The sequence below is a fragment of the Ursus arctos genome, unplaced genomic scaffold (genome assembly GCF_023065955.2).
Source record: "Ursus arctos isolate Adak ecotype North America unplaced genomic scaffold, UrsArc2.0 scaffold_33, whole genome shotgun sequence".
In the NCBI taxonomy this organism is placed as follows: domain Eukaryota; kingdom Metazoa; phylum Chordata; class Mammalia; order Carnivora; family Ursidae; genus Ursus; species Ursus arctos.
The window spans coordinates 9,300,077-9,326,669 of NW_026623019.1; the positions used below are offsets into that span (position 1 = coordinate 9,300,077).

At 44.6% G+C, this 26,593-nt stretch overlaps 1 protein-coding gene across 6 annotated transcripts in view; it reads right to left on the reverse strand.

The window, feature by feature from the left end:
* The window catches only part of DOCK8 (dedicator of cytokinesis 8), a 219,260-nt gene that overhangs the window by 80,239 nt on the left and 112,428 nt on the right, over positions 1-26,593 (reverse strand). For all 6 annotated transcript variants that reach the window (XM_044391271.3, XM_044391272.3, XM_026519308.4 and 3 more), the window contains 3 exons: positions 3,265-3,382; positions 1,784-1,854; positions 577-715 (listed from right to left, as the gene is read on the reverse strand). In XM_044391271.3, coding sequence (XP_044247206.3) covers positions 577-715; positions 1,784-1,854; positions 3,265-3,382 — 328 coding nt within the window. The remainder of the gene's footprint in view (positions 1-576; positions 716-1,783; positions 1,855-3,264; positions 3,383-26,593) is intronic.

Below are 26,593 nucleotides of genomic sequence, written 5' to 3' on the forward strand. Positions count from 1 at the left end.
CTGGCCATTTATCTAGCTCACAATAATCAAATGCAACTAAATGATGATTAGATATTGACCAGACCTCTTTTGAGCAGTAATTTCTGTCAAGTTCTTTGCATTTTAAATTCCCTGAGAGCTCCTGAGATAGTAATATCAATGATTTACTGCTTTCAGAGCCAAAGTAGTAGCGTTTTTCTTTATAGCCAATGTTTGTGAGGGTCTGGACAACATCAATGTTTATTTTACCTTTTATATTTTTTAAAGAAATAACTTTCTTCCTCTTGGAGAAAAAAGAGCTTATATGTGGAACATATATATGAAATCTGGAAATAATGGACATTGTGGTTTTTTTTGTTTTTGTTTTTTTTTTTACAAATGAGTATTCTTCCAATATCTATCACCCACAAGCTTGCCATTCCAGAAATTTCTCATCTGCTAGGTCAAGTCATTTCTGCTCTTTGCTAGAATCTGGTTTGGCACATTGTGCTCCTTCTGACAGGGAAAAGCACACGAATAGAACCGAGTTGTCTGTCTCTGCAGAGACCCTGGAGGCCAGTCCCTGCTGTGTGAATCGGCAAGTTGGCAACGACTCACCGAATACCCCAGAAGACTTTCCACAGAGGCTCCCTGCTTCTGCTGACAGCTGATATGATAGAAAGTGAACAGGAGGTGGTGATTTACTGTGAGCTTCGCGGGGAGCTTGATTTTCACTTCTTCATAGAAGTCAGGAGACCTGTGTCAAAAGCACATTACACATGAATAACTTCTAGAAGAACGATGACGTCTCTGACTATCAGCTGTAACGCCACAGGCCCTTTGCTCCACAGAATTTGCCTGCCTGGTGTTCTGCTTTTCATTTTATATCATTCTGCTCCCACGCTGAAGCTCCTTGAGACCAAACTTTGTATCACCAGATACGCTTTGCTTACATAAGACTGCTCACAGACTAAAAGCTTTGTCAGGAAAAACAACAACAACAACAACAAGAAAACAACTCCACATATAATGGAAAAGTTCGACTTAATCTGAAAAGTAGATGAGGCTCCGAGCCTTGCTGTGACCTCCTTTTCTATCCCCACCCCAAGAACAGGGACTGACCCATAGCTGGCCCTCATCAAAGGAATTTGGATTAGCGAATTAATGCTGGTGGGAAGGAAAAGGAACCTGATTTATTGAATTACAAAGTCCCAGCTACTCATCTCAACCTCATCCCAACGCAGGAAAGAAGGTTCAGAGAAATAGTTCAGAGGGCCAAGGTTATCAAGCCAGGATCAAACCCGAGTCCATCTGACCCTCCCCTCCCCTACCTGTGAAACAGGAATGGTTTGAGACATTATTCTGTGACTCAATTTACCCACAGAATAATGAGGGCTCCATTTCTCTTTCAGAGAACGTAAATGTTAAAGTAGATAATAGGACAGATGTGGAGTAACATTTAGAAGACGAGGAGACAGGGAAAGGAGAGTTGGACTTTGCTTCTGGCCCCTGCAATACCTCCAAGCAAGTTAGGAAATTTCTTTCTATATTTAATACCATAAAATTTCTCTGTAGCATGCTATATCAGAAGGCTCCAGAAAAGTCAAAACAATATTTGGTTCTTAAAGACATGCTCTTCTCCCAGTCTTAATGGCGAAAAATATGCATCTCCAACACAGAATCATGGAACTGACATATATTTCCTTTGTCCTTTAGTCCCCGAGTTATAAAAACTTTTGGGAGGAATCACCAAAAGGGGATTCAGAAAAGCCGGGAGGTAATGACACAACCATGGCCTATATTTGGAACTCTGAAAGGTACTTACTTATTATGGTATGTAATAGCTGTGTACACTTCCTGCAGAAATTCAGGGCCATTGGATTTTCCAAAGATGACCTGTGCACCAATGTAGAAAAGACCAAATTAGCAGTGATATTTGGGTATATCAAATCAACTACCATCAGCCCCGTGGATGTTCTGGTCTCACAATGTATTTTGTACATTAAGGGTGCTGGGTTTACAACCGACCAACTGCATTCCGATGCAGAAGGACCAGCGGTGAAGGGTAAACTGAGGTCCCAAGGAGTTGTATTAGGGACAAAGAGCCACAGGTTTGTGAGACTGGAAAACCAGTGCCCTCTCCACTTTCCCTTTCTGTCTAGAGGTCTGTACTCCAGGGTAAAGCCACACAGTTTTGCCCTCAGCGACTGTGGTCCAGGCTCCTTTCCCTCCAAAGACATGGACCTGATCGCTTGGGTGACCAGGACCTTCACTAGCTTGTCGACATGTTTCTGCTATGTAGACAAAGACACCTCCTCTGGCCTGACTCAGCCCTAATGGTATACGATTTGACTAACCTTTGGGCAAAGAAAACAAGGGCCTTCTACTAATGCAACAGTGCTCATGACAAGGTCCCTGGGCTTGGGGAGTGGAGAATAGGCTGGGATTGACCCTCACTTGTCCCCTCCCAGAAGCTTCTGCACAGCTGTACCTGGCAGACTTGGGAGCTTTGCTAGGGGCCAGAGCAGAGAGAACTAAGAGAGCCCTCCTTGAAGACTTTTTTCCCATCACTGTCACAAGAGGAAGCCTTGCTTTGGGGAAGTGAGTGGGCCAACAGAAGGATGGTTTAAAAAAAAAAAAAGTAGATATCTAAAGAATAGAAGCACTGGAAAAAAAATCCTTCAGTAGAAAGGTATATGAACTGAATTCTAGGACTTAGGGAAAATAGTAATAGCTAACTGCCCATCTCATTTAGTGGCAGATAGGTAAAATAATACAAATTCTGGCCTTCCGGGTTCCTTAGAGAGCACTGTATTATATATTTATTATTTGATTTATATTTTGCCTCAGGCTGAAGATCCATCCCCGAAGGGTGTTCAGACGGTGTGTGTGTTTATCATTACTAGGCAATACTTGGCATTTGTCTCCAGACATGGTCTGGGGCTTGGCCAGAGTGCAAACATGGCCAGCACAGTGGGGCCCGTCTCTCCAACTCTTATGCCATTAAGGTGGTGTGGAAAGATTTCATAATATTTTTCAGTGCTCTAAAATGGTCTGCATTTCCAAACTTCACAGATCACTACAGAATACGTTAGGGAAGAGACTAGCAACTTAGACTGACCCCGTTTCCCCATCGGCACAGGGGGACCAATATGGGACTAGCCATAAAGGCCTCTGCCGGGGCTGATAGGTTGGCCTGAATGGACAGACTCTGCACACTGAGGGGCCCTGGATTTTGTCTGTGTGGACTGACACGGGCAGTCCGGCCCACCCCGGTGCGAGGCATGTATTTATCTCCCTCTTTACCGGCATAGCATTGCTAGCATCCTCTCCGCACATAAACTGGATCTTTATTGTGATATTCCGGGCGGATGCCAGCTTGTTAGCAAAGTTCAGCCTCTGTGGGTAGACGTAGAGAAGATTTCTGGAAAAGAAAAGATACAAACTGAGGGCTTCAGAGGGGAGGGGGGTAGGGGAATGGGATAGGCTGGTGATGGGTAGTAAGGAGGGCACGTATTGCATGGTGCATTGGGTGTTATACACAACTAACGAATCATGAACTTTACATCAAAAACCAGGGATGTACTGTATGGTGACTAACATAATATAATAAAAAAATATTAAACAAACAAACAAACAAAAAAGATAAAGAACTGGCAAATAAAGTCTGGAGTTTATTTTTGCCAAGTTCTTCCCTGAATGCTAAAGCCTACACTCATGAGGTAATTATCCCGAAGGAGTTTCTCCTTTCAGAAGTGAATTGTTTTTGGAGGAGGGAGGTCTTATGGATTCTGCCTCTTCGGTGACAGCCCACTGATAAGAACCAACACTGTTCTCTGCTTTGCTACACAGTGAGCTGTGTCTGCTGCCGAGAACGTCCCACTGCCTTCGAACATGGAAATCTGATACATAGAATGTCTGATACCATGATAAGAAAGCAAAAAAAGATTCAGCTCATTTTATTTATTAATTAATTATTGCACTTACTTATTTGAAAGACTTTAAGTAATCTCTATGCCCAACGTGGGGCTCGAACTCACAACCCTGAGCTCAAGAGTCACATGCTCCACTAGCTGAGCCAGCCAGGCGCCACTCAGTACATTCTAAACACAATTCATGACCACAGGCGAAGGGTCTAACTGCGTTTCTTTCCTTCCTCTTTTCCCCTTTCTAATCTGTACAAAGCAGTCCCAGTTTCTCCCTACCGCAGGATTCTGGACAGGGTTAGCTTTCTTTTCCTATCTAAGACGACAGTTTCAACCTCCAATCCAACAAGCTATATGACAATAACACAACAATATGAAACATACATCCATTTATCTAACAGCTATGGGACAGGTACTAGGTTAACCATAATTTTATATATTTTTTTCTTTCTATCTTTATCTGATGTTTGATCCACTGATGAATCACCAGCAGTTGGAATAGTGCCTGGGACATAGCAGGTGCTAAATAAATATTTGTGGAATAGAAGAACAAATACGTATTTTTTTGGATGATCATAATCCTGACTCAAAGAAACAATTAGCATTCATACAGCACTTATCCTGAGTCAGGTAATGTTCCAAATATTTCTCTTTTTTTTTCTTAAAGATTTTATTTATTCATTTGAGAGAGAGAGCACGAGTAGGGGGGAGAGGCAGAGGGAGAGGGAGAAGTAGACTCCCCACTGAGCAGGGAGCCTGACACGGGGCTCGATCCCAGGACCCTGAGATCATGACCTGAGCCGAAGGCAGACCCTTAATCATCTAAGCCACCCAGGTGCCCCCAAATACTTATTTATTAATTTAAACTGTTAAATTCTCATAAATACCCTATAAGTAGGTACTATTGTCATGGCATCATCCCCATATTGCAAATAAAGAAAAAAGTGAGATACAGAGATGTTACATAACTTGCCCCAAATCACATAGGTAGGAAATGTCAGTTGGGAGTTAAAGTCAGGAAGTCTAGCTCTAGAGCTGTGTTCCTTCTCATGAGACCCCCACTGAAACGACAAGAATGACCTTGTCCGACCATGTGTTCTTCATGACATCTCTCAGTGACAAGTCTGCCTAACTTTTTGGGTCTTATTAACAGATGAGTGTCAACAGGACACAAGGACTGATTCAGTTAGTTAGTGTCCCACTCTTTGGGCAAATGTCTTGTCCTCCTCACACTTGGTCCACTGTTGTAATTCCTAGGTAACACATTCTCCCCAGACAGACACATTCTTGTTCCAAAAGCTTCCAAGACAACAAACAACCTTTGTGTGTATTAGACACCGGCAGAGGAGGAACCGTGAGGGACCAGGTGACCAGATTTTCCCTTAGTGAATGTAGGTTCTCATAACACTTTACAAAAATTTGCCTATTAATCCATACAAGGGTTTTTCAGTCTCACCAATAGTGACATTTGGGACTGACAATTCCTTGTTGTGGGACATTCAGCCCCATCGCTGGCCTCTACCCACTAGATATTAGTAGTATCTCCCTCCTACTCAGTCCTGACAAGCAAAAATGTCTCCAGAAATTACCAAATGTCCCTCGAGGGGCCCAAATCACCCCTGTTTGAGAACCACTTATTTGCACATGTGAATTTGCACAGTAAAAATCCGTACATCGATCCCTGGCCGATTTCCCATCTTTAATAGACATTGTCAATGTCACTCACTGGGTCCATATTCAAATATAAAGTATGCTCCCCTAAAAAAGGGTGAAGTCAATGCTCAAGTATAAGAAGATAAAAAATCTATATCTGTTTAATTTATGAGGTCTGTGATAGGGAAATCAAAAGGGAAAGACCAAGCTGGCACTGACTCCGTTCTTGCAACTCTAAACCCTTTGTTGTAATAAGCAGATTGACCCTGCCATCACGTGTGGGTGAAAATGGTGATTTTGGACCGGTGTCTGCATAAACACCCAAATCTACCCCATGGCTTTTCCTTGCAATGACAGTATCAGCAGGGACAACACTAATAACCACAACCCCAGACAAAGCCAAGTGGATGGGCTGAGTGAACCTGTTCCTGACAGACCAGGCTGACAGCCCCCCAGTCAGGGATTCGGTACCAGACATATGAAGAGCGAGCCATGTGACAGAGTTAACGTTCAAGGGAGAGCTTCCTGAACTACCGGGAACAGAGGCATTGATGCTCAGAATCCCAGTTTCATAATAAAATTTCAGAGTTTGAAATTCTATTCTGTAATATATTTCATGCAACTTATCGTTGTTAAAAGCAAAGATACTTATTTCCCCGAGTGTCATACAACCTTTAGACTTATGCCAGGTTATCAAGCAAGACAAATCCCATTAGCCTGCTGGTCACCGAAAGCCAACCACAAACCAGTGCTGCCTGGGCTACTCCACAGAACCCCAGCACTTTGCAAAACGTTATCAAATATGTGGAGAAGTAGAGTAGGTGGGCGTCCAAATGCTGCTGGGAAAGACTGGGGGAGACAAAGATACGCAAGTTAATGTGCGTCCTGAATCGCTTCGAGGGGTAAAGAGGCAGCTCCTTCCCCTAAGTGTTTTGACCTCAGAACTCATTTCGTTAATCTATTCTTTCATGGTATATTTCACATGTGTAATGTTCTGAGAAATCACTTGGGAAAACATTGAAATAAACTTCTCCAGGGACAGAGGAACAGCCCACATTGAGGGAGGAAAAATGCATAAGGATTCTCTGCTGAAATAGTTTTGCAGGATAATGAGTAAAGGCTCTCAGGTATTCAAGGAGAGAAAATGCTACTTGGAATTACCAAGAACACACAGCAGCTGTTACTTTGCTTGTGCAAGTTCAAAGGCCAAGGATGCAAATAAGTAACATTCCTATGTCTTAATTTACCCCAGACTCTCTGTATTGGGTGACTTGCTGGAGGCAGAATGGGGGTGACACAGTGATGGCGACAGATCTCAATTGCTATATCTTGTGACCTCTCTAAGCCACTCTGCCTCGGGCACTGGTGCCCTGGCATGGTAGAAACTGGGACACACACACTTCCCCTGCCTCCTGGCCTCTGTTTCCAGCTCTTTCTAGCTACCATCCTGTCCTTCTGTTGATCTCTTGTGATCTCAGGATTACCACTGGCTGTCAATGGTCAACTGCATTGACTGCTTCCTACATTTAAGTGAAAAAGAACATAAATGCAAGGCAAGAATGTCATCACCAGGAAAGTCATTAAATTTAGATAACGGGCACAATACTCAACAAGCTTCAAAAGTCAGTAAAGTGTTGATAGCTTCCTCCAAAGAGGAGATGGCAGGCCAGGAGAGAGTGAAAAGGTGAGCGAGAGCTGGGAGACACCAACCCCAAGCCCCAATTTTTGAAAATGAGAAAATAGAGGCCCTGGAAGGTAAAGGGACAGTTGGTCCTCTATGAGTTAGCCACGGAGCAGGCATAGGATCAAGTTCAGTGCTGTTCTGAACCTAGCTCGTGGCTGTGTCAGTGGCACTTTCCAGATCTTTCTCTGTCAAACTGAGGGAGTGCAACTGTGAGGCCGTTCGGAATGGACATGGATGTAGTAATGAGTGCAGAAGGCAGTCCAAAGCTGGGTGCGGGCACGTGGCTCGGGACAGACCCCTCTCTGCTCACGCTTGCTCATCTTTGCAGCCACTGCTCCCTTCTGCAGAGCGAATGTTTACTGAGTGGTCTTGTCAAGAGTGGTTAGGGGTGTTGGCTCTGGAGCCAGAGAGCTGACCTTGGGCAAGTTATTTAGCCTTTCCAAAGCCCCAGTCAGGCTAATAGTCTCACCTACCTCACAGGGCTGTGGGGTGCGTTAATGAGCAAGAACTTATTAAGGACAGTTATGGTGATGATGATGATTTCCTACACAAAGCAGGGTCAAATACATACAACCTTCCACACTCCACTCCAAACCACCCTCATGTCTCACCCAGACCACAGCAATGCTTTTAAGTCATCTCTTGACTTCTACACTTGCCCCTTATAATCTACTCCTTATATATCCATCAGGAGGACCTTTTAAAAGTGTAAAACGGATTATGGCAGGCCCCTACGAGGGTTTCCCAAACTTCTCATCGTGAGCCCTACATGATCTGGCCCCTGGCAATTCCTCTGACCCCACTGCTCATTACTTTCCTGCCCTGGCCTTTTCTCAAGATCTAGAACATTCTAAACTGATTCTTATGACAGGGCTTTTGCACCTGCTGTTCCCTTGCCTGAAAGAGCTTCTCTGAGTTCTCTAATTCACTGGTCCCTTCTCATCTCTTGGGTTTTGGCTCACATGTCCTGTATCATCAAAGAGATCTTTCCTATCATCCTCTAGAGTTGGTCCACTCCACACTCTCTCATACACAAACTCTTTCATAATCGTGACTATGAAAGCAATATGATTATGAAAATAATATGTATCCATTTTTCAATCTTGAATAGCTGAAAAGTATAGAAAAGTATAAAGAATAAAATACCAACTACTCAATACTGCACGGAGGAAAATCACTGTTCAGACTAGCCTATGTCCTCCTGTCTTTATTTCCTCTGTACGTTAAACAATTTCATCCCACTGTATATATGAAGCTTTATCTTGGTTTTGTATCATTTAATGCTGCTCAGTTACGACTGTTCTCCCAATGAACACGATTTTAATGGCTACATAATTCCATGTGATGAATGTGCCATAATTTACACCAGTTTCCAAAAATAGGCATTCAGGTTATTTCCTTTTTCTCAGTTATTAAGCTGTGATGAACACTGTATCTATCTTGCCCCTCTGCAATGTAGGGCATTTTTGGAAAAATCTCTTTAGGTTCCGTAAAGGTCAATTTCTTCACCTTTGAATTAATTGAAAAAAACACCAATCCACCTTTCATTATTCTGGGCTTGAAGAAATATTGAGCCAGTTTGTAAAAACGCTTTGAAGTAGCTGGATGAAAGGGTCCGTGTAAATCACAACGCATAAGCAGGTGAGCTGTCCCCCACACTACTCCCACGTCCCTGTACAGGGGACCGCCTACGTGGCCCACCCATCCCCCCAATACTGGTTCACAATTTCGCACATTCCTTCCATAGGAATGGCAAACCCCTGTGCTCAAACATCATCATCATCGGCACTCAATGCCCTGCCCCACTCTGAACGCACTTTCCACAGGACACACAGCTGGAAGGAAACTTCCAGAGAATTTAGCTCAACATCCCTTTTTGCAAGCCTGGAACCTGACTCCAGGGAGGTTAAATGGCTTTACCCAAACATTTTTTTTTTTTAGGAAGGTGAATCTCCCAAGGATCATTATATTTCTTACTGCAACAGCGCTAAGTGATGTGTTTTGTTAAATATGCACACTTTGAAAGAAAATGAATATATGAATATAAGACTGTTACCTCTTGGGAGGGAAGATCTACCTGCATGCTCGGTAATTAGCAGAACCTAAACCAGGTAAGAGTGATTATCGAGAAACTTATAAATGGGCTCATATGTTGTACAAGTGATAAATTACATGGCTCATGTTAGCTAGAGAAAAATCCTAAGCATTATGTCACCTAACGATTTTTGAGAAGGTAGCCCATAAGCAAGATGAGACTTACTGGTTCAGGCCAAGCGATTTCGAAAGCTGCTTTAGTCAGTGCAGGCCCAGCGTATGTGCATGGCGTCGAGTACAATCTCATTTTCCCCAAACACAGACAAGAATGGCTCTCCTTGGTCCTATGCATCATGACACTTAACAGAACATGTGGTATTCATCAACAGTTTTCTTTCCAGAGCCACTTCAGATGGCTTCTCTTGATTGCAAACTGTTTTTGGAAACTTTGAATTTTTTCCACTGATTCGCCAACAGCCCCTCCGCTGATTTTTGAACTGCTCTAAGTAAGCAGCTCGAGGAAGTCAGAAGCTAGCTTGTGGAATCTGGTCATTCTTAGATGGAATTGTTGACCACACACACTCTCTCTGCTTGGGACCCTCTCGGGACTAGCTTCTATTTCCTTGCTGCAAACAGGTTGACACAGGGGACCTAGAAATCTTGCAAAGCCACAGTGCGAAAAACACCAGTATGGCTCCTGCTCAGTTTAGCCCAGTGTCTAACCAGAGCGAGAAAACAGAGAGAAGAATCTGCCCCTATCACTTAGCCCCAAGATGACATCTGTGTTTTCTTCTAGGAGCTTCTCCAGCTTGGAGTGCAGCTCAAGGAGCAGGTGAGCTACAGCAAAGAGAACATCAGACACTTGTTGAAACAACTGGACACTTTGAACAGCTCTCTAGCAAAGGTGCTAACACAAGTGAGTCAGCAGGAGAGAGAGCAGAGCCTCGAGAGGCGCGCTCGGCAAGAGGAACGAAGGCCTCCATCAGCTCGCTGCTGAGCTCCACACTGGCTGGTTTCCGGTGCGAAGCAGAGGGAGAATCTAACAAGCAGCTCAAGCCGCTGGAGCTGGGGGATACTGCCGTCTTCAAGGCAGGTGGGCTTTCTCTGACAAAGGGGGTTTAGAAAACTACAAAATGCTCTCCCAGGGAAAGGTGGACGTCACCTGTAAGAAAAAGGTTGGAGACCGTCTCCGACTCAGTGATCCCTGAGAAGCGCTTGGTCAGCTGCGAAGGCTGATGTCACCGAGGCCAAGCTTCCCATCAGGACGGCGCCAGACGGCGGAGCGGCTTCAGCGCGCAGGCGCGAACTCTGGGCTCTGGGCGGGGCTGTGAGGCTTCCGTCCACGCGCCCTAGGGAACCCGCCCTTCTCTCTGCGTTTCCCTCTCGGTCTTTCAACGGCTGTCTGTTTCTGTCTTCAATCTGTATGTGCGGGGGTCTGCCTCTTTTTTTTTTTTTTTTTTTAAGCTCCCCCTCACTTTTCTTTCTCTTTGTCTCTCTCTGGTACACCTTCTCCCCCAGCCTCTCAGCCAATGACAAATGCCCTTGACGAGGGAACGTTCTTCCTGTTCCTGCGGGCACCCATTTCCTTCCATGAGTGCAGGGATCAGGATTTCCCGCCAAGAGCTGGGGCTGGCTTGTGGGCGGGGCCGCTTTCCCCTCAGGATGACAGGCGCAGAGCCTCTGATCTAGGAACATCTTAGGATGTCGCAAAAATGTCTGAGGCCTCCAACATTATTAGCTCCAAAATACGAACATAAAACTCCAATATCACAATCAATGATCTTATTTTTGTTAAGTTTATTTAAGTAAACTCTATAAACAATGTGGGGTTCGAACTCAGGACCCTGAGATCAAGAGTCACATATGCTCTTCTGACTGAGCCAGCCAGGTGACCCACGATTTTAAATGAAATGCTTACCACGTACAACATTTTGTCAATTCCTCAATGGCAACTCTACTGAGTTTAACCTACAGGTAAACAAAAATTTCCCCCACTTTGCAAACTGTTACATATAATTATATATGAAGTATATGTTGCAAATGGGGAAGTAGGTCCATCTCAATATGTTTTATTTTTATTTTTTTAAGATTTTTTTTTAAATTTGAGAGACAGAAAAAGTAAGAGAAATCACAGAAGCAGAGGGAGAAGCAGACTTGCCCCTGACCTGGGGCTGGATCCCAGAACCCTGGGATCATAAGCAGAGCCAAAAGTAGATGCTTAACTGACTGAGCCACCCAGGCACCCCTCAATATATTTAAAATGACATGTGGCCAGGTGCTTCAGGTTTAGGGAGACCTTAAAAGGATCTTAGCTATGGTTATGGCAAGGAGGAGAATACCAGTGAAATCAGTTTTGCCATTTTATTAGTGTTCCTAAAGCTTAAGACCCAAGTGTTGGTTTATAACAGCAGACCACTAGCGATACACGCTGAGTTGAAGTAGATGGGCTAGTAAATTAGTACCTAGCTCTTGTGATACAACATACTGAAACAGCTTTCTATATAAAAAGCTCTCCACTTCTCTAAGCAAACGCACTCAGCCTATTTTGGTAATTTCAAAGTATTTCTTTTTATTTTCTTGTGTTTAAAAACTCCTCCTTTCTAGCCCTTTCTGCAAAGACAGAGCCAAAAAATTGATGAACTGTTCACCAAAGGGGAAATGCAGCAAAGCCAACTGCATGAATGAGATGCCCTCATTCGAAAACTATGGGAAGAGGTTGGTGGCTGTAACTGCTTTTCGTACTTTGTTAGCGACTGACTTTGATTCTAACAGAACGAAATTCAAACGCCTATTAATAGCAGTGATCTTAAAGTTGTCTGTGTCTTTGACTCAGGCGTTCCAAAGACAATTGCAAATCTAGATACGTTCCTTTAACGTTACTTATGCAAGATGAGCAGCTGACGAGGTGGTTTTATTTATCATTCACATTTCACTGCCAGGAAAATATATTTCAAATGTAATAATAAAAATAGCTAACATTACTGGGGCACCTGGGTGGCTCACTCGATTGAGCTTCTGAATCTTGATTTCTGCTCAGGTCATGATCTCAGGGTCGTGGGATCGAGCCCTGCGTTGGGCTCTGCACTCAGCGGGGAATCTGTTTGGGATTCTCTCTTCCTCTGCCTCTGCCCCTCTCCCCCATGCTCTCTTTCTCGCTTTAAAATAAATAAATATTTTTTTTAAAAAAGAATGGCTAACATTATTGAATTCTTACTGTGTGCAGGCACTATTCCAGCCACCTCTGACGGGTACTATGATTAGCTTCACTTGGCAGGTGATAGAACAGGCACAGAGAAGATGCATAACTTGCACAAGGTAACACAGCTAGCAAATGGCACAGTGGAATTCAGATCCAGGTGCCCTGACGCTAGACCCAGGGCACATAACCATTGCTAATTCTAAGAACAACAGTAAATGTCTCTTTGGTTCACAGACTCACCAGAATTTTATTATAATGTGATCTTTTATTATATTATTTATAAGGGCAAAAGGATGTTCGTCCAAACTGTATGGCTTTTTTTTTTTTTTTTAAGATTTTATTTATGTGAGAAAGAGAGAGCAGAAGCAGGGTAAGGGGCAGAGGGAGAAGCAGGATTTTCAATGAGCAGGGAGCCCATCGAAGGACTGGTTCCAGGACCCTGGGATCATGACCTAAGCCGAAGGCAGCTGCTTAACTGACTGAGTCACCCAGGAGCCCCTATACGACTTTTTTAAATGGTTTGAAATAACATAGTTAACTTCGAAGATGAGAGTGAATACTGTCCCTCGGTATTAGAGGGTTTGATGTTTTAAATACATCAAGAGCAAATTGAAGTTAGAAAACTTAGTGCTCAATATCTGATCTATTCTAGAATTACCTAGGAAACCTGCAAACCTAATATTTTTAGGGGGAGCATGCTTTGTAAATACAAGCTTAGGAGTGAGTGAAGCTTTGCTACTTAAAGGATGTCCGGGGAGGAGTGCATCAGAACCTGCATTTTACCAACACCCCAGGTGATTCAAATGCACGTTCAAGTTTGAGCAGCACTGTTTTTAATTTGGCAGGTACGTGAATCCTAAAGTGTGTTACCTTTTTTTTTTTTTTTTTGGCTTGGCTGCTAGGAAGTTCAAGGTCACATGTGCAGCTAACTTTTTAAGGAACTAAGGACATTAAGATATATTCTGGTATTAACCTTACCCAGATTTAGATTGATTTCCCTCCCTTTATTTCCTCTCACCCAGAAATTTTATACTTGTTATGCATTCTCCATAAGCTGCCCCAGATAATTTTTATAATCAGGTTTATAAATAAATGCATATAAATAAGGCATTTTCCATGTCTCACCTTGTCATTCTATGGGTCGCATGCCATTATTTGTGGTTGTTCCTGTTTCTAATACTTCGGTTAGATCAAAGCACAAATTCACAAAGGAATCCATGAAAAGTGGAAGGAGAAACCGTCACCTGTAGGGTGACGAGCATGTTCCAGCTTCAGAAATCAGAACAAGAGAGGGCTGTGACTGTCCTAGGGCACCAGGCAGAGCTCCCCCACGAGGATGCCCACCCTGGGAAATGGTGCAAGATTAGAAGGAGGCCCTGGGATGCTATCACAAGCAGCAGCTGGCCCCTCGGTAACCTCTGTGCTCTGCCGGCCAGGCTGCAATGTTCTGTATAAATGCTGCTACTGTACTCTGAACTTTGGGGACCTCTCCCTGTCACCCCCACAAACAGCAAATGCAGTTAAGAAGCAGAGACAAAATGTTACCAAACACTGCAATACATGACCCAATATTCTCTCTCTACAGTCAAGTTTAAAAAAAAAAAAAAAGCGCTCAAAACCAGAAATCAAATAAAAGAGAGAGAAAAAGAGAGCAAAACAACAATAAACTGTCATAACTCTTATTATACCACTTTTAAGATTTGGGCAGGGGGCTGGATGTCCATGCTTTCTCAACTGATGAACGACAGTGTGAACACCACATACGGTGACTTTACATAGAACATTGTCTTTGAACGTGAACTAAATAGAGCTCCTACATTTGCAAAGCACCTTTTCTATTACATCAATCCTATCCCTTCTTTTTATGAGAGAGAAAAGTTCCTTTTAAGTGAGAGTCTGGAAAACCAGCACTCCTGGTAAATAAAGCAGGACCTCAAGCTGGGGCAAAGACAATGGCACCTTTTAGAAGCATGTCAATACATGTGAACTCTCCTTTAAAAAAAAAAAAAGATTATTTATTTATTTGAGAGAGAGAGCAAGGGGAGGAGCAGATTCCCCGCTGAACAGGGAGCCTGACTCGGGGCTTGATCCCAGGACTCTGGGATCATGACTTGAGCTGAAAGCAGATGCTTAACTGACTGAGCCACCCAGATGCCCCAATGAGAGCTCTCCTTAAAACCCACTTACTTGTTCAAGAAAAGTCTACTAGTTTTCAACAGCACAAGATCCAAAGGGAAAGTTGGGGTGTTTACAGTCTTAAGTCTTATCTGGGTCAGATTCCCAGTGAAAAGAGTCACAAATACATAAGCAATTGAGACCTTTTGGGGAACACGGACTGCTTTAGGAAAAGTGTAAATCTCTCTCCAACCTTGCTTGCAACTTTTTTTTTAAACCATACTTTGTTGAGCTCATTGAAATTTAACCAATTAAGATACCCATGTTACCAAATATTTTTTTGAAACACTGCTTAGCAGATTTCAAGTATTAAGAAGTTTAAATACCATCCACTCCCACCTTAATATGAATTAGTTTTCTTGGTTCCTTTCCTCCTTACAAAGAGGTTGGATTTGGACGGTCGGTGTGAGTGGTGAAAGGAGACAGACAAGAAGATGGGGTAGTTATTCATCATGAGGCACTGCTCTGGGGAAGATCTGGATACTCAGCACGTCAAGGAGAGTGACAAAACATGGAAACGTGGGAAGATCCCAAATCCACATTTCTTTCTTTCTTTTTTATAATAACTTTTTATTATGTTAGTCACCATACAGTGCATCCTTAGTTTTTGATGTAGTGTTCCATGGTCCATTGTTTGCGTATAACACCCAGCGCTCCATGCAATATGTGTCCTCCTTACTACCCAAATTTCTTTTTTTTTTTTTTAAGATTTTATTTATTTATTCGACAGAGATAGAGACAGCCAGCGAGAGAGGGAACACAAGCAGGGGGAGTGGGAGAGGAAGAAGCAGGCTCATAGCGGAGGAGCCTGATGTGGGGCTCGATCCCATAACGCCGGGATCACGCCCTGAGCTGAAGGCAGACGCTCAACCGCTGTGCCACCCAGGCGCCCCCTATACCCAAATTTCTTTATTCCACATTTTTTTCCTGAAACTTTCTTAAACTTGACACTGATAAAATAGTCAAAACATTCACTGGCTAACCGCATCTCTCCTAACTCCCAGCTACCGCATGGAACCTATGGTGTGGTTTTAAGGTCAGTTCTTTGGATGTTCTTTGTGATTCCCACATGGGGAAGGCTCAGAAATTTGTTGAATAGATCAAGCTCCCAGTTAGGGTATTAGAACCCTATTGTCAGTGGTTTGTTTGTTTGTTTCTTTCTTTCTTTCCTGATGAAAACATTTAATAAGAATGTATTTTGTCTATACGGGGAGGACTAGAACAGACTAGTTTAGCAGTATACATTTCAGACATCCTGCAAAACTCGCCCTTCTCAGCTACATCTTCCACCCCAACTTTTGTAGTTTGGTTAGAACTGTGGTAGCAGCTTCCAACATGGCTCCCAGTAACCCTGCCTGCTGGTATTCTTGCTCTGTGAAACCCCCTCCTCTTGCATGTGGGCTGGATCCAGTGACTTGTTTCTAACCAACAGAATACAGTGGAAGTGACGGGATGTCACTTTGGCGGTTTACCTAAAGACTCTGGCCTCTATCTTGCTTACACACACCCTCTCTTGCTCATTCTGAAGAAGCCAATTGCCATGTTGGGAGCTGCCCTGTGGAGAGACAAATATAGCAAAAAATTTACGGAGGGCTCTTGCCAAGAGCTAGTGACAAACGAAAGCCCTTACAATCCAAGAGGAACAGAATCCTGTCAACAACCGTATGAGTGAGCTTGGAAGTGAATTCTCCCCTAGCTGGCCCTTGCCGCGATCACAGCCTTGGCTGCCATTGAACTGTGGCCTTTGAGAGCCCTGAGTCAGTGCGCTCAGCTAAGCCACGCCTGGATAAACCACATAGACTGGGAGATAACAACTGTTTGTTGTTTTATGCTGTGAAGTTTTCATTACAGAGCAACAGATAACTAACACAGGTGTACATGTTTTTAAAAAGCATAGGTCAGGTATTCACTGATATTTAAACATGTGATCCCCAGGGGCGCCTGGGTGGCTCAGTCGTTAAGTGTCTGCCTTCGGCTCAGGGCGTGATCCGGGCGATCTGGGATCGAGCCCCACATCAGGCTCCTCCGCTGGGAGCCTGCTTCTTCCTCTCCCACTCCCCCTGCTTGTGTTCCCTCTCTCGCTGGCTGTCTCTCTCTCTGTCAAATAAATAAATAAAATATTTAAATAAATAAATAAACAAACATGTGATCCCTTTAGAAAATGCTTTTTACCTTGTAAAATTTCTGCCTCTTCACTGGATTTCAGAGTTATTCTCCTGGCCTGAGGAATATAATATAATGACAACCTATACGAGGATGTTCTTAGTATCAGAAGGGCCTCTTTGGGGGCGCCTGGGTGGCACAGCGGTTAAGCATCTGCCTTCGGCTCAGGGCGTGATCCCGGCGTTATGGGATTGAGCCCCACATCAGGCTCCTCCGCTATGAGCCTGCTTCTTCCTCTCCCACTCCCCCTGCTTGTGTTCCCTCTCTCGCTGGCTGTCTCTATCTCTGTCGAATAAATAAATAAAATCTTAAAAAAAAAAAAAAAAGAAGGGCCTCTTTGGCAACAATCCAATCTCCAATTAAGTATAAAAGCTTGAGAATTACTAAAAACATAAGTAATTTCTCTTTGGTTCTAGCTCTGATTCCATTAACTGAATTAACTGATGTCTCTTCAAGAGGCTGTGACAGGTTGGATAAAGGTAAGAAGAATGCTAAGAAGTACCAGCCGCAAACATCCTTCTTCTCCCCTGAAGCAGCAAACTTTTAAGGATCGTTTCCCCAAGCAAAAACAGAACAAACGTTTCGGTAATATTTGGCTTTGTAAAAGACTTAAAATTCAAGTTTAAAGACACTGTCTAGATGCCAAATCGGGACCGGGCTGCATTTTTTGAAAGACCACCAGCCAGAATTATCACGTGGATGACGAACAGGAACCAACCTGTTCGCCTTTTTAAGGAACAGAGGGAGCACATTTTTTCCAGGCTTTGCAAATAGTTTCCTAAAACAAATCTGCCAGCTCACAAAAACACATACACATACCAGAAAATTTCCAATCTCTGCTCTTGCTGAAACTGACTCTTTTTTTCCTTTCGGGCAGAGACTGTATTAGTCCCCCACCCATTCCAAAAAATAAGGCCAGTGAATAAGTCAATACTATTCATTAAAATGCTGCATCATGCCTCATGGTTCGAACATTGTCAGATGCCTTGGTTTGGGTTGGGGAAGAAAGTATTGGAATTGGGAGAAACAGCGTGTCTACTAAGACATAAATTGTCCAGATGTCCCCAACTCCGCTGTAAATATATGCCTGCTCTGGGGACTTGGGGAGAGAGAAGGCTTGTCTGGGTTTTGGAGGTGGGAGAATTTGCGAAGATTTCAAGGTGGGTGCAGGACGGAAATTCACGCACGTCCTTCAGCAGATTGGCACACTTGTAGGTGGTTCTGACGTCTCTTAAGAGACTGGGCTGTGCCTCCGAAGAGATGAGTCACTCCTGGTCTCTTTCAACGCCAAGCATAATGCCTGGCACGCGGTAGAGGCCCTAAAATACTGGACAGGGGACTGCATCAACATTATTCAAAGGGGACAAGTACTGCTATGTGTGCAGGGTTTTCAAAGGGCAGGTATGGTGCTCCATGACAGAGGATGAGGAAGGAAGACAGGGACGAGTTCTCACTCCCCACGCTCACACCAGTGTGACAAGCCCATGGAGGCAGTGCTCATCCCCAAACCCCTCGGAGAGCCGAGTCACAGTCATTGTCACAGGCTCTACTTCTCCTTGCCCAAGAGACACATGGAGTTAGCACGTTGTTGGCTGGATTTTCATGCCAGGGTTTGGGTTAGTTTCAACGTGACTCTGGGAGAGGACATTAGAGACCCCAGGAAGGAAGCAGCCTTTGTGCCCTGCTCCCCGTAAGGCTGTCGTGGTGGGGTCGTGCTCAGCAATACGGTGATTCAGGGCTCACGTCACATCCCACAGCTCCTGGAAACATCAGCTACCTTGGGGGAGCACTTGGGCTCTCAGGCCTATTGCCCAGCGTCTCAGTGACTTTGGAGGCACTACCTTCAGAGCTGTGCATCGGGAGTCACCCAGCAGCCTCTGGTTGGGGCCCGCATGGGGGTTCACACTTTGTAACATCAAGTATCACTCCCACTGCAGCTTCCTTGTGCAAATGGTCACACACCCAATATCCACCAAACAAGTGCAGAAGCTGCTGGGAGGTGCGGACATGTCTATCGAATGACGTATTAGGTGCCAATCCTGAGCCTCAGGGGAAAGTTCTACATGGGTACGGTGCAAAAAATGTAGGGCTTGCCTGACACTGGCTCTCGCTAGAGAGCTGGCCGGGAACCGCAGTCAGACTATCTCTACCGGAAATCACTGCCACCATCCTGTCCTGATGAGTAAACAGACCCTGGACATAACGAGGAAAACTTTCTACCCTTCACAAGCTCCCTTTCTATTCCACTTTGTCAACACCAATTCAGGGAATGCGGCTCTGCCTAGAAACTAACATGGTCTGCTTCATCTGCACAGAATCTAACTCATTGAGCCTGGCCTGAATTCCAGGACCAGGCAAAGGAAACAGTGAAGAAATAAGGTGACTATCAAAAAATTTTACACGATGTACCAATGGGCAGTTTCAATGACAGCTTCGTGGCATTTAGAAGAACTGCAGAGACGCCTGGCTGGCTCAGTCAGTTAAGCGTCTATCTTCAGCCTAGGGTCCCGGGATCGAGTCCTGTGTCGGGCTCCCTGCTTAATGGGGAGTCTGCTTTTCCTTTCTGCAAGTCCGGTCTGATCCCCAATGGCGAGATCCCATTAAAACCTTCAGATAAGAGTAATGCTTTCCCCAGGCACCTGCTTAGAGTTTACTCTCAGTGGGAAATAGACCATACGAGGCAAGTTGGAGCAGTCCCCCTGGCTCTACCAGGGCCTTGCAGAGGAGATAATCAGCACAGCAGGATGCTAGAGACAGAAGGGGTACAGCCGGTGCCCTGGTCCCACCAAACCCCCACCAGAGCAAAACACCAGCGAATCAGCTAAAATTCAATCTCCCTCTTCCCCCCCGCCACCAAAATGCCAATACCAAGAGCACTTACTGAGTGCACCCCACCATGTGCAAAACAGTTTTAGGTCCTGAAGGGAGAAACTAATGAGTCTCTGCTACCCTGAAGGAGTTTACAATCAGGTCAGAGATCCACAGTGTATATATAACACAAATAGCAACAATTTGTGTACCATACAGCGTTTTACATTTCGCAAAGCACGTTCATGCGTAAAGTATTCATCTCCCCAAGTATCTCGGAGTTATCCCATTTTACAGATGAAGAAACCGAGACTCAGTCTCTTGACTCTGATCATGGGTACTTTTCTTGGCCCAGAGCAGCTTCCCTTCTGGCTGATTGGTCTTGTTTGGTTAAAAAAAAAAAAATTTCCTCCATTTGTCCCCATTAAAGCTGCTCTTTATAATGGGTCTCAACAAAATTTCACTGGTTTCAAAATATTACTGGTGGAGGGGGGCATTGCAGAACCTAAGTGCTCTCGGTTTGCTTTCTCACCACGTAAGGACAGACCACTAATTTGAGGTTTGTTCTTTACAAAAGAGAAAGCAGCCATCCGTCTACTCCTTCACGTGTGGGTTGGCTGGTGAGGACAGCGAGAGAAAGCCCAGCTCAGGAAAATGAATCACCTCCCTTCCCTTTTCCTCTCCTCACTGGGAAGATCTCACTGATGTTGTGGGAGAATTACAGTAGCATCCAAGTGTCCTGGATGGTGTGGACTTTGGCGGCATTCAGCTCAACGATAGTGAAGTACGAAGCTTTGCCACTGGGATATGTTAAGGCCAGTGAGGCAAGAAGGACAAGAGAGAACATAACTTTGAGCTTTGGATGAGACAAGCCTTCTGCGTTTGCCTCTTTTTTTCAATTTTCTCGAAGGGGAAATGGAGTAGAGGGTATGTCTGTGTGTGTCACCTGGAGCTGGCAGCCTGAGAGGGCAGCAATGCAACTCTATTAATAACATGAAGAAACTGTCCACTTCTTCTCTGTGAGCCCAAGAAGGGATCTCGGAGAAGCTGTGGCACTGGTCTCGGGACTCTGATAAGAGAGAAAACACCTCCCATGTCACCCCTGCAAAGAAAGTGATGAGGGGCAAAAGGAACCACAGATGCAATTTTAAAACCTGAAGCTCTAGGAAAAGCTGAGAAATGAGCTTTGAGATGTTCTTATTGCCAAATGTGGAGTTTTTAGCCTTAGGCATGGAAATCTCTTTAAAATGATTCAAAGAGCCAGTAAGTTGAATTCCTCTACCATTATCCTTATTAAAATATAATATTTCTATTTCTACACTGTTGCATGGATCCCAGTTTACCTTTTTTTTTCTTTTTTTAAAGCTTTTACTTATTTATTGGACAGAGAGAGAGAGAGCTCACAAGCAGGGCGAGCAGAAGAGGGAGAGGCAGACTCTGCTGAACAGAGAGCCTGACATGGAGCTCCATCCCAGGACCCTGGGATCATGACCTGAGCTCAAGGCAGATGCTTAACCAACTGAGCCACCCAGACACCAGCCCCTCCAGTTTACCTTTTGAAGGTTGTCAAAGAACATAAAACAAAGGAGGTGAAACTGGCACATTTTTAGTTTTATAACCTTTTTGCTATTGAGGCCTGGGGATAAATAAGATTCATTTTTTTAATTACAAAAGATACACAAATTCTGACTGATGAGCATTTAAAAAAATTACCTTATTACGCTGTAAAACTCAGTCCTTCCCTATTACTGAACTATCAGTAAATAGTTGAATTTAAAGCAGCAACATTTAAAATAGTAAAGTCTATTTTACTTTGTGCTGTGGGGCCAGGCTGCCCTGCCCCAACCCCTACCTACTTTGTCCCCCAGGAAGCCCCTGACACAGCCTCTAACACCTGGCCCCAGGGCATTGTGACTTCTGCTGAGAGGGTCACGGGCGCCAGGCCCGAGGCCCTGAAACCACAGGACATCCATCACGAGTGAGAGCTGTTAAAATACCTCTGCTTTAGAGGTGGCCAAGCACGTCAGGGGAAGAGGGTGGGTGAATGCTCACCTCAGGATCATCTGTACAGTAGAAAAAGTCAGATCTGAGCATGAAAACACTAAAAAGGAGGGAAGCTGTTTCCCCCTGCACAGAATGGGAAGTAAGAACAATTCCCCCAAGGATATCTCATCAGAACACAAGCCACTTCAAAGAACCAATTTTAAGATGATAATTAAAAAAAAAAAAAGAACAAAAGTCTCGAAATCAAAGAAAGAAGGCTTCTGAATTTTAGGAGGCTCCTTCTAACCCAGGCAGACCATTCATCATCATAATCAGACACAGGCCCAGGTCTGCTTTATTTTCATCACTGTTTCCCTAGTGTTTCTGCCTCATCAAACTTACACTCCCCACCTGCATTCAAACAGGACCCTGCACGAGCCTGCCTGCTGAGTGCTGCGTAAAGGACCTGGGGGGGGGGGGGGAACGACACTACCATTCAGGGGACAGAGAGGGATCTTTCATGAGGACAGTCACACTCATGCATGGTGCACTCAAAGGGAATGAGTCTAAAACAGAGACGAATGTGGGGCTGTGACTTGTGGAATCAGGGACATTATCGTACACACAACCTCCATGACGTTTCATTATTGCTTCACATCCTTCCTTTAACCAATTTTTATTTGAGTCTAGTTGCCACACAACTTTACATTAGTTTCAGATGTACAACACAGCTTTGAAAAGTGCCCGCTTTCTAAGGTCATGACTTACTTAATGAAAGACAGAAGAAGGTGACAGGTTAGAATACATGTTTTTGAAAAAAAAAAAAAAAGAAAGGAAAAAGGAAAAAAAAAAAGAATGACAGTAGTAATCTCTTGGGACATTGGAATACTTTTCAGTTTTTCTCGGTCCTGCACTTCAAGGGCAAAAAGATAAAGTGTCCGTTTTCCTTTAATAAATCACTACTCCACCTGCTTTGTAATGGAAAAAAAAATAACTAGGTGTGTCGGTGCCTAGAAAGTGAGCAAATTGTGCCCTCAAGTGGCTGAATATTGTACTGCAAGGCTGGCTTGGCAAAGCCTGCAATTGTTAAATCATGTTAGGTCACTGGCTCCCTCCTGATCTCTTTCATTCTGAAAAGAAGGACAGCTGAACTTTGGAGCAAGGCATCAGGAAATGGGATCATGTTCTGTATTTATTATTAAGCCCAACTTGCCACAGCAAAGCCAAGGACGGGGACTTAAGTCTCTGGACAATTCATGCACCAGGAATTCACTTTGCTTTTGCCTGTGTTGCACTGTTGTTCTAAATAAAATATTTATTTATAATAAGGTTTGTCTTCCACAAGCAACTGCTTGCTAAGGCTAGTAAAACCAAGCACTGGGTTTTAGGGTTGTCTTATAAGGCAGAGTTCTTTCAACATCCCTTTAAAGCAGAAATGTATCTAGCAAACATGCTTGCACAGGTGTGAGCAGTTCTATAAGTTTTTTTTATTGTAACATCCTTTGTTACGAAAGATTGGCAACATCTGAGATGCTCATTCTCATGGGTTAAATAAATCATGACGCATCTAAATGAGATTCAGTGTAGCTGTGAAAGAAGAGGTAATTCTCTGTACTCATATAGAAATGCTCTCCAAAATCCAGCATTCGTGAGAAATCAAGATGCAGAACAGTGTAGAGATTCTGCTATACTTGCATTGTGAAAGGAAAAATACCAGAGCTGTATTGGCTTGTACAGACATCATGTATCTCTGGAAGGATTCACATTGATAAAAATGGTTGTTTCCACGGGTCAAAAATAGAACTGTGGGATTTACATGATTTTTCATCTATTTTGTTCACTAGTATTTCTCTAGTATTTAGAAAAGGGCCTGGCACGCTGTAGGCACTCAATATTTGTGGAATAAATAAGTGAATAAAATCAAATAAATGTCTATGTACACATATTTAAAGGGCTGTCCCCAAGGACGGGGTTGGATGACTAGAAGTCAGGAGTGGGAGAGAGAATTTTCACCCTGCATTTTTGTACTTTAATGATTTAGAACTGCCACAATAGGCTACGTGTTCCAAGATAAATAAAACTGAAGCAACTCGAGAAACACATAAGAATGGGGAGTTATTATTTCGATAGCTATTTAAGGAAGGTATTGTGGGACGGTGATTTACACCCGGGCGGATCACATCAGAAACCACTGACTGTTAATTAGCAGTAATCCGGCGTACTCACAGCATCTGAGCATATCGTGCTGTAGAAAACACTGTCCTCACGGGGAGCGAGTCCCAGCTCCAGCACGTGATCTTTCCAAATTCACGTCACCTGCTAGTCCAGCAGAAGCTGGGACTGCTTCCCAAGTCAGGAGGACGGAGTGGCATGGCCCTCTCCCTAGGGGGTCTCCAGGTGGGGCTGGACAGTTCTACTCCACAGTGGCCTCTGAGAGAGCCTCTGGCCCCAACCCACAGCACTGCGAAGATCCAGTCTGGACATACAGACAGCCGAGCTCAGGATGGGAGTCCATTTCCGTGGACCCGATAGAAGTCTCTCTCAAGGACCCCTTCTACTCTGCAGGCCCCGGCTCCGTCCTAACCACCTCCTCCAGAATTATTTCTGGTTCATTCCTTTTCTTATAAATCCTATTCACAAAATTTTAACTTTCAGACATCCATTCAGGATTAGCTCGCACGTGTATCCCACACTATTCTTTCTAGCTCTGTAGGATGCAGGTCTGACCGTTTTCAACATCCCGCTCCCCCCCTGTGATAGGGGAGGCACCTCCCTGTTAAACCAGCATCAGGGGAGCTTTGGGAATGCAGACTGCTGGTCTGAGAACATTCTGCTAAATGGGAGGAGGCCTGAAAACAGCTCATTATCCATCAAAGAAATCATGTTCCAACTGATATACTTGTTCTCAGCAAGCTCGGTCCTCCACAGCAAGGCTGCTAATTGGATAAAAAGGCCTCAGAGCCTTTTGCGGGCCAGGATAAGAGATGAAAATGCACTTTATGGGGCTTTCTCTGATATAATCACCAGCTGAAGGGACGGCAAGGAGGTTAACAAGCTCATTACAAGCTCCGCGCCTGTGATCTCCACACACACCCCCATGGCAGCCATAGGGTGAGGTGCCCCGAGAGGTCAGGCTGGGCCTCGGTGGCAGCCCCGCTGTTCCCCATCTGCCCCCACCGGAAGGCAGCAGCTGGCGTCCCCATCACCAGCTGCTGGGCCCCCTGGAACATAAGCCAGGAGTGGGCTCAAACATGTCGCTGGGCTAACAACTAGTGTTTTCTTCATCTGGCCATGGAGAGAGGGGTGCCAGAGTCAGATGCGGATAATCCTGTTTGTCAACCTCATTTTCCCAGCTGTTCCGCTCTGCTTTCAGAATCACTGCCCTGCTTGTGATTTTGCAAAGGGCCTGGGCCAGGTCTGGGTCAGGGACCGCTTGTCCGACTCCATGGCTCTACCCACAGAGGTTGCACGTGGCACGCAGACCAAAGCCCCTGTATGGGAGACGCTGGCCATTCCTGGGAATAGCACTGTCCTGCTCTAGAATTTCACCTCTTTCCTCCGAGTGCGGGTCTGTTTTACCAGTGACCGCCCCGTGGTGACACACGCGGATATTTCTGGAGCCGGGCGCAGAGCTCCTGGATGACTCCTTAAAGCACTCTAGGTAAGGGGGGCATCAAGGAAGACTCCACAGAGAATACAGGGTCAACAGTTCTCCTTTTGGTACAAGGCGGTGACTGACAGAGGGCACCTGAAGAGGTCAGAGGGATGGGGTGACTGAGGACAGGAAGTCAATGTCAGCCTATCCTAACCCCATTTTATTTGAGGCTCTGCGACCAATGTTCCTTTAAGAGACGAAAAATAAGTTCTACTGAGTTCTACTCACACCATGGTAAATTGAAGCCTCACCCCTATTAGAATCCTGTAATGTGTGATTCTGGCCACCACTCACATTCAAGGCCAGAAAACATCTGCCATTGGATCCATGTAAGAGTTCCCCCCACTGAGGGAGCTCTGCAGGTTGGGTGAAAATTACACAAATTTGAAATTCAAATCCTGGGTTTCTCACTGAAGGCATTGCTTGCTTGACCTGTGAGATGCATTCCCCACAAGTTCCGGGCAAATCAAATTTCTGTAAGTCAAGCCATATTTCAAATTCATGAGGGGGACCCTCTATAAAACAAAGAATTATGCCTGAATTAACCAGTTCTGTAAATCTTAATTTTCATTCCCTTGATTTAGTTAAAGGGATGCAGCTGTGACCAGGATCAGAGACATGGAAACCTGGACTGGAAACAGAGATGTCAACAGGGAGAGTTAACCTGGACCCCAAACCCTTAGCATGATGTCCGGAATTCAACTAAGTCAAAGGAAAACTCTTCTTTTTTTTTTTTTTAATTTTATTTATTTATTTGAGAGAGAGAGAGACAAAGTGAGCACAAGCCAGGGAGAGAGGTAGAGGGAGAAGCAGACTCCCCACTCAGCAGGGAGCCCGAGGCAGGACTTGATCCCAGGACCCTGGGATCATGACCTGAGCTGAAAGCAGATGCTGAACCGACTGAGCCACCTGGGTACCCAAAGGAAAACTCTTCTAAAAGAAAAAGGAACTGCTGCCCCTGCTGAAATGATAAAGCTTGTGGGGCAGAGAAGACTTCAGAGCATACCCACTATTGATACCATAATTATGTAAGGAGGCTTAGAGATCTTTGCTCAGAAAGAGACTTTGATCGGAGGGGAAGGGATTAGAAAAGCCATGAGATTACAGGTTTCTTGAGGTATAAAGGGATGAGATGGCACAAAAGGGGGGGGGAATTGGGACAGAGGTGAGCTGACGAGGTCAGCAAAGGCCAACAGTCAACTCACCGATCTGACCCAGGGTTCAGATCTGACCTGAGTCTATTTTGTGAAATGGGACTGCAGGTATGGGGAAGGGGAAGATTCATCCAGCGCTGGGCTGCTGTTAAGACCAACCCAACCAAAAGCACAATAAAACATGTGGGGACTGCTGCAGAA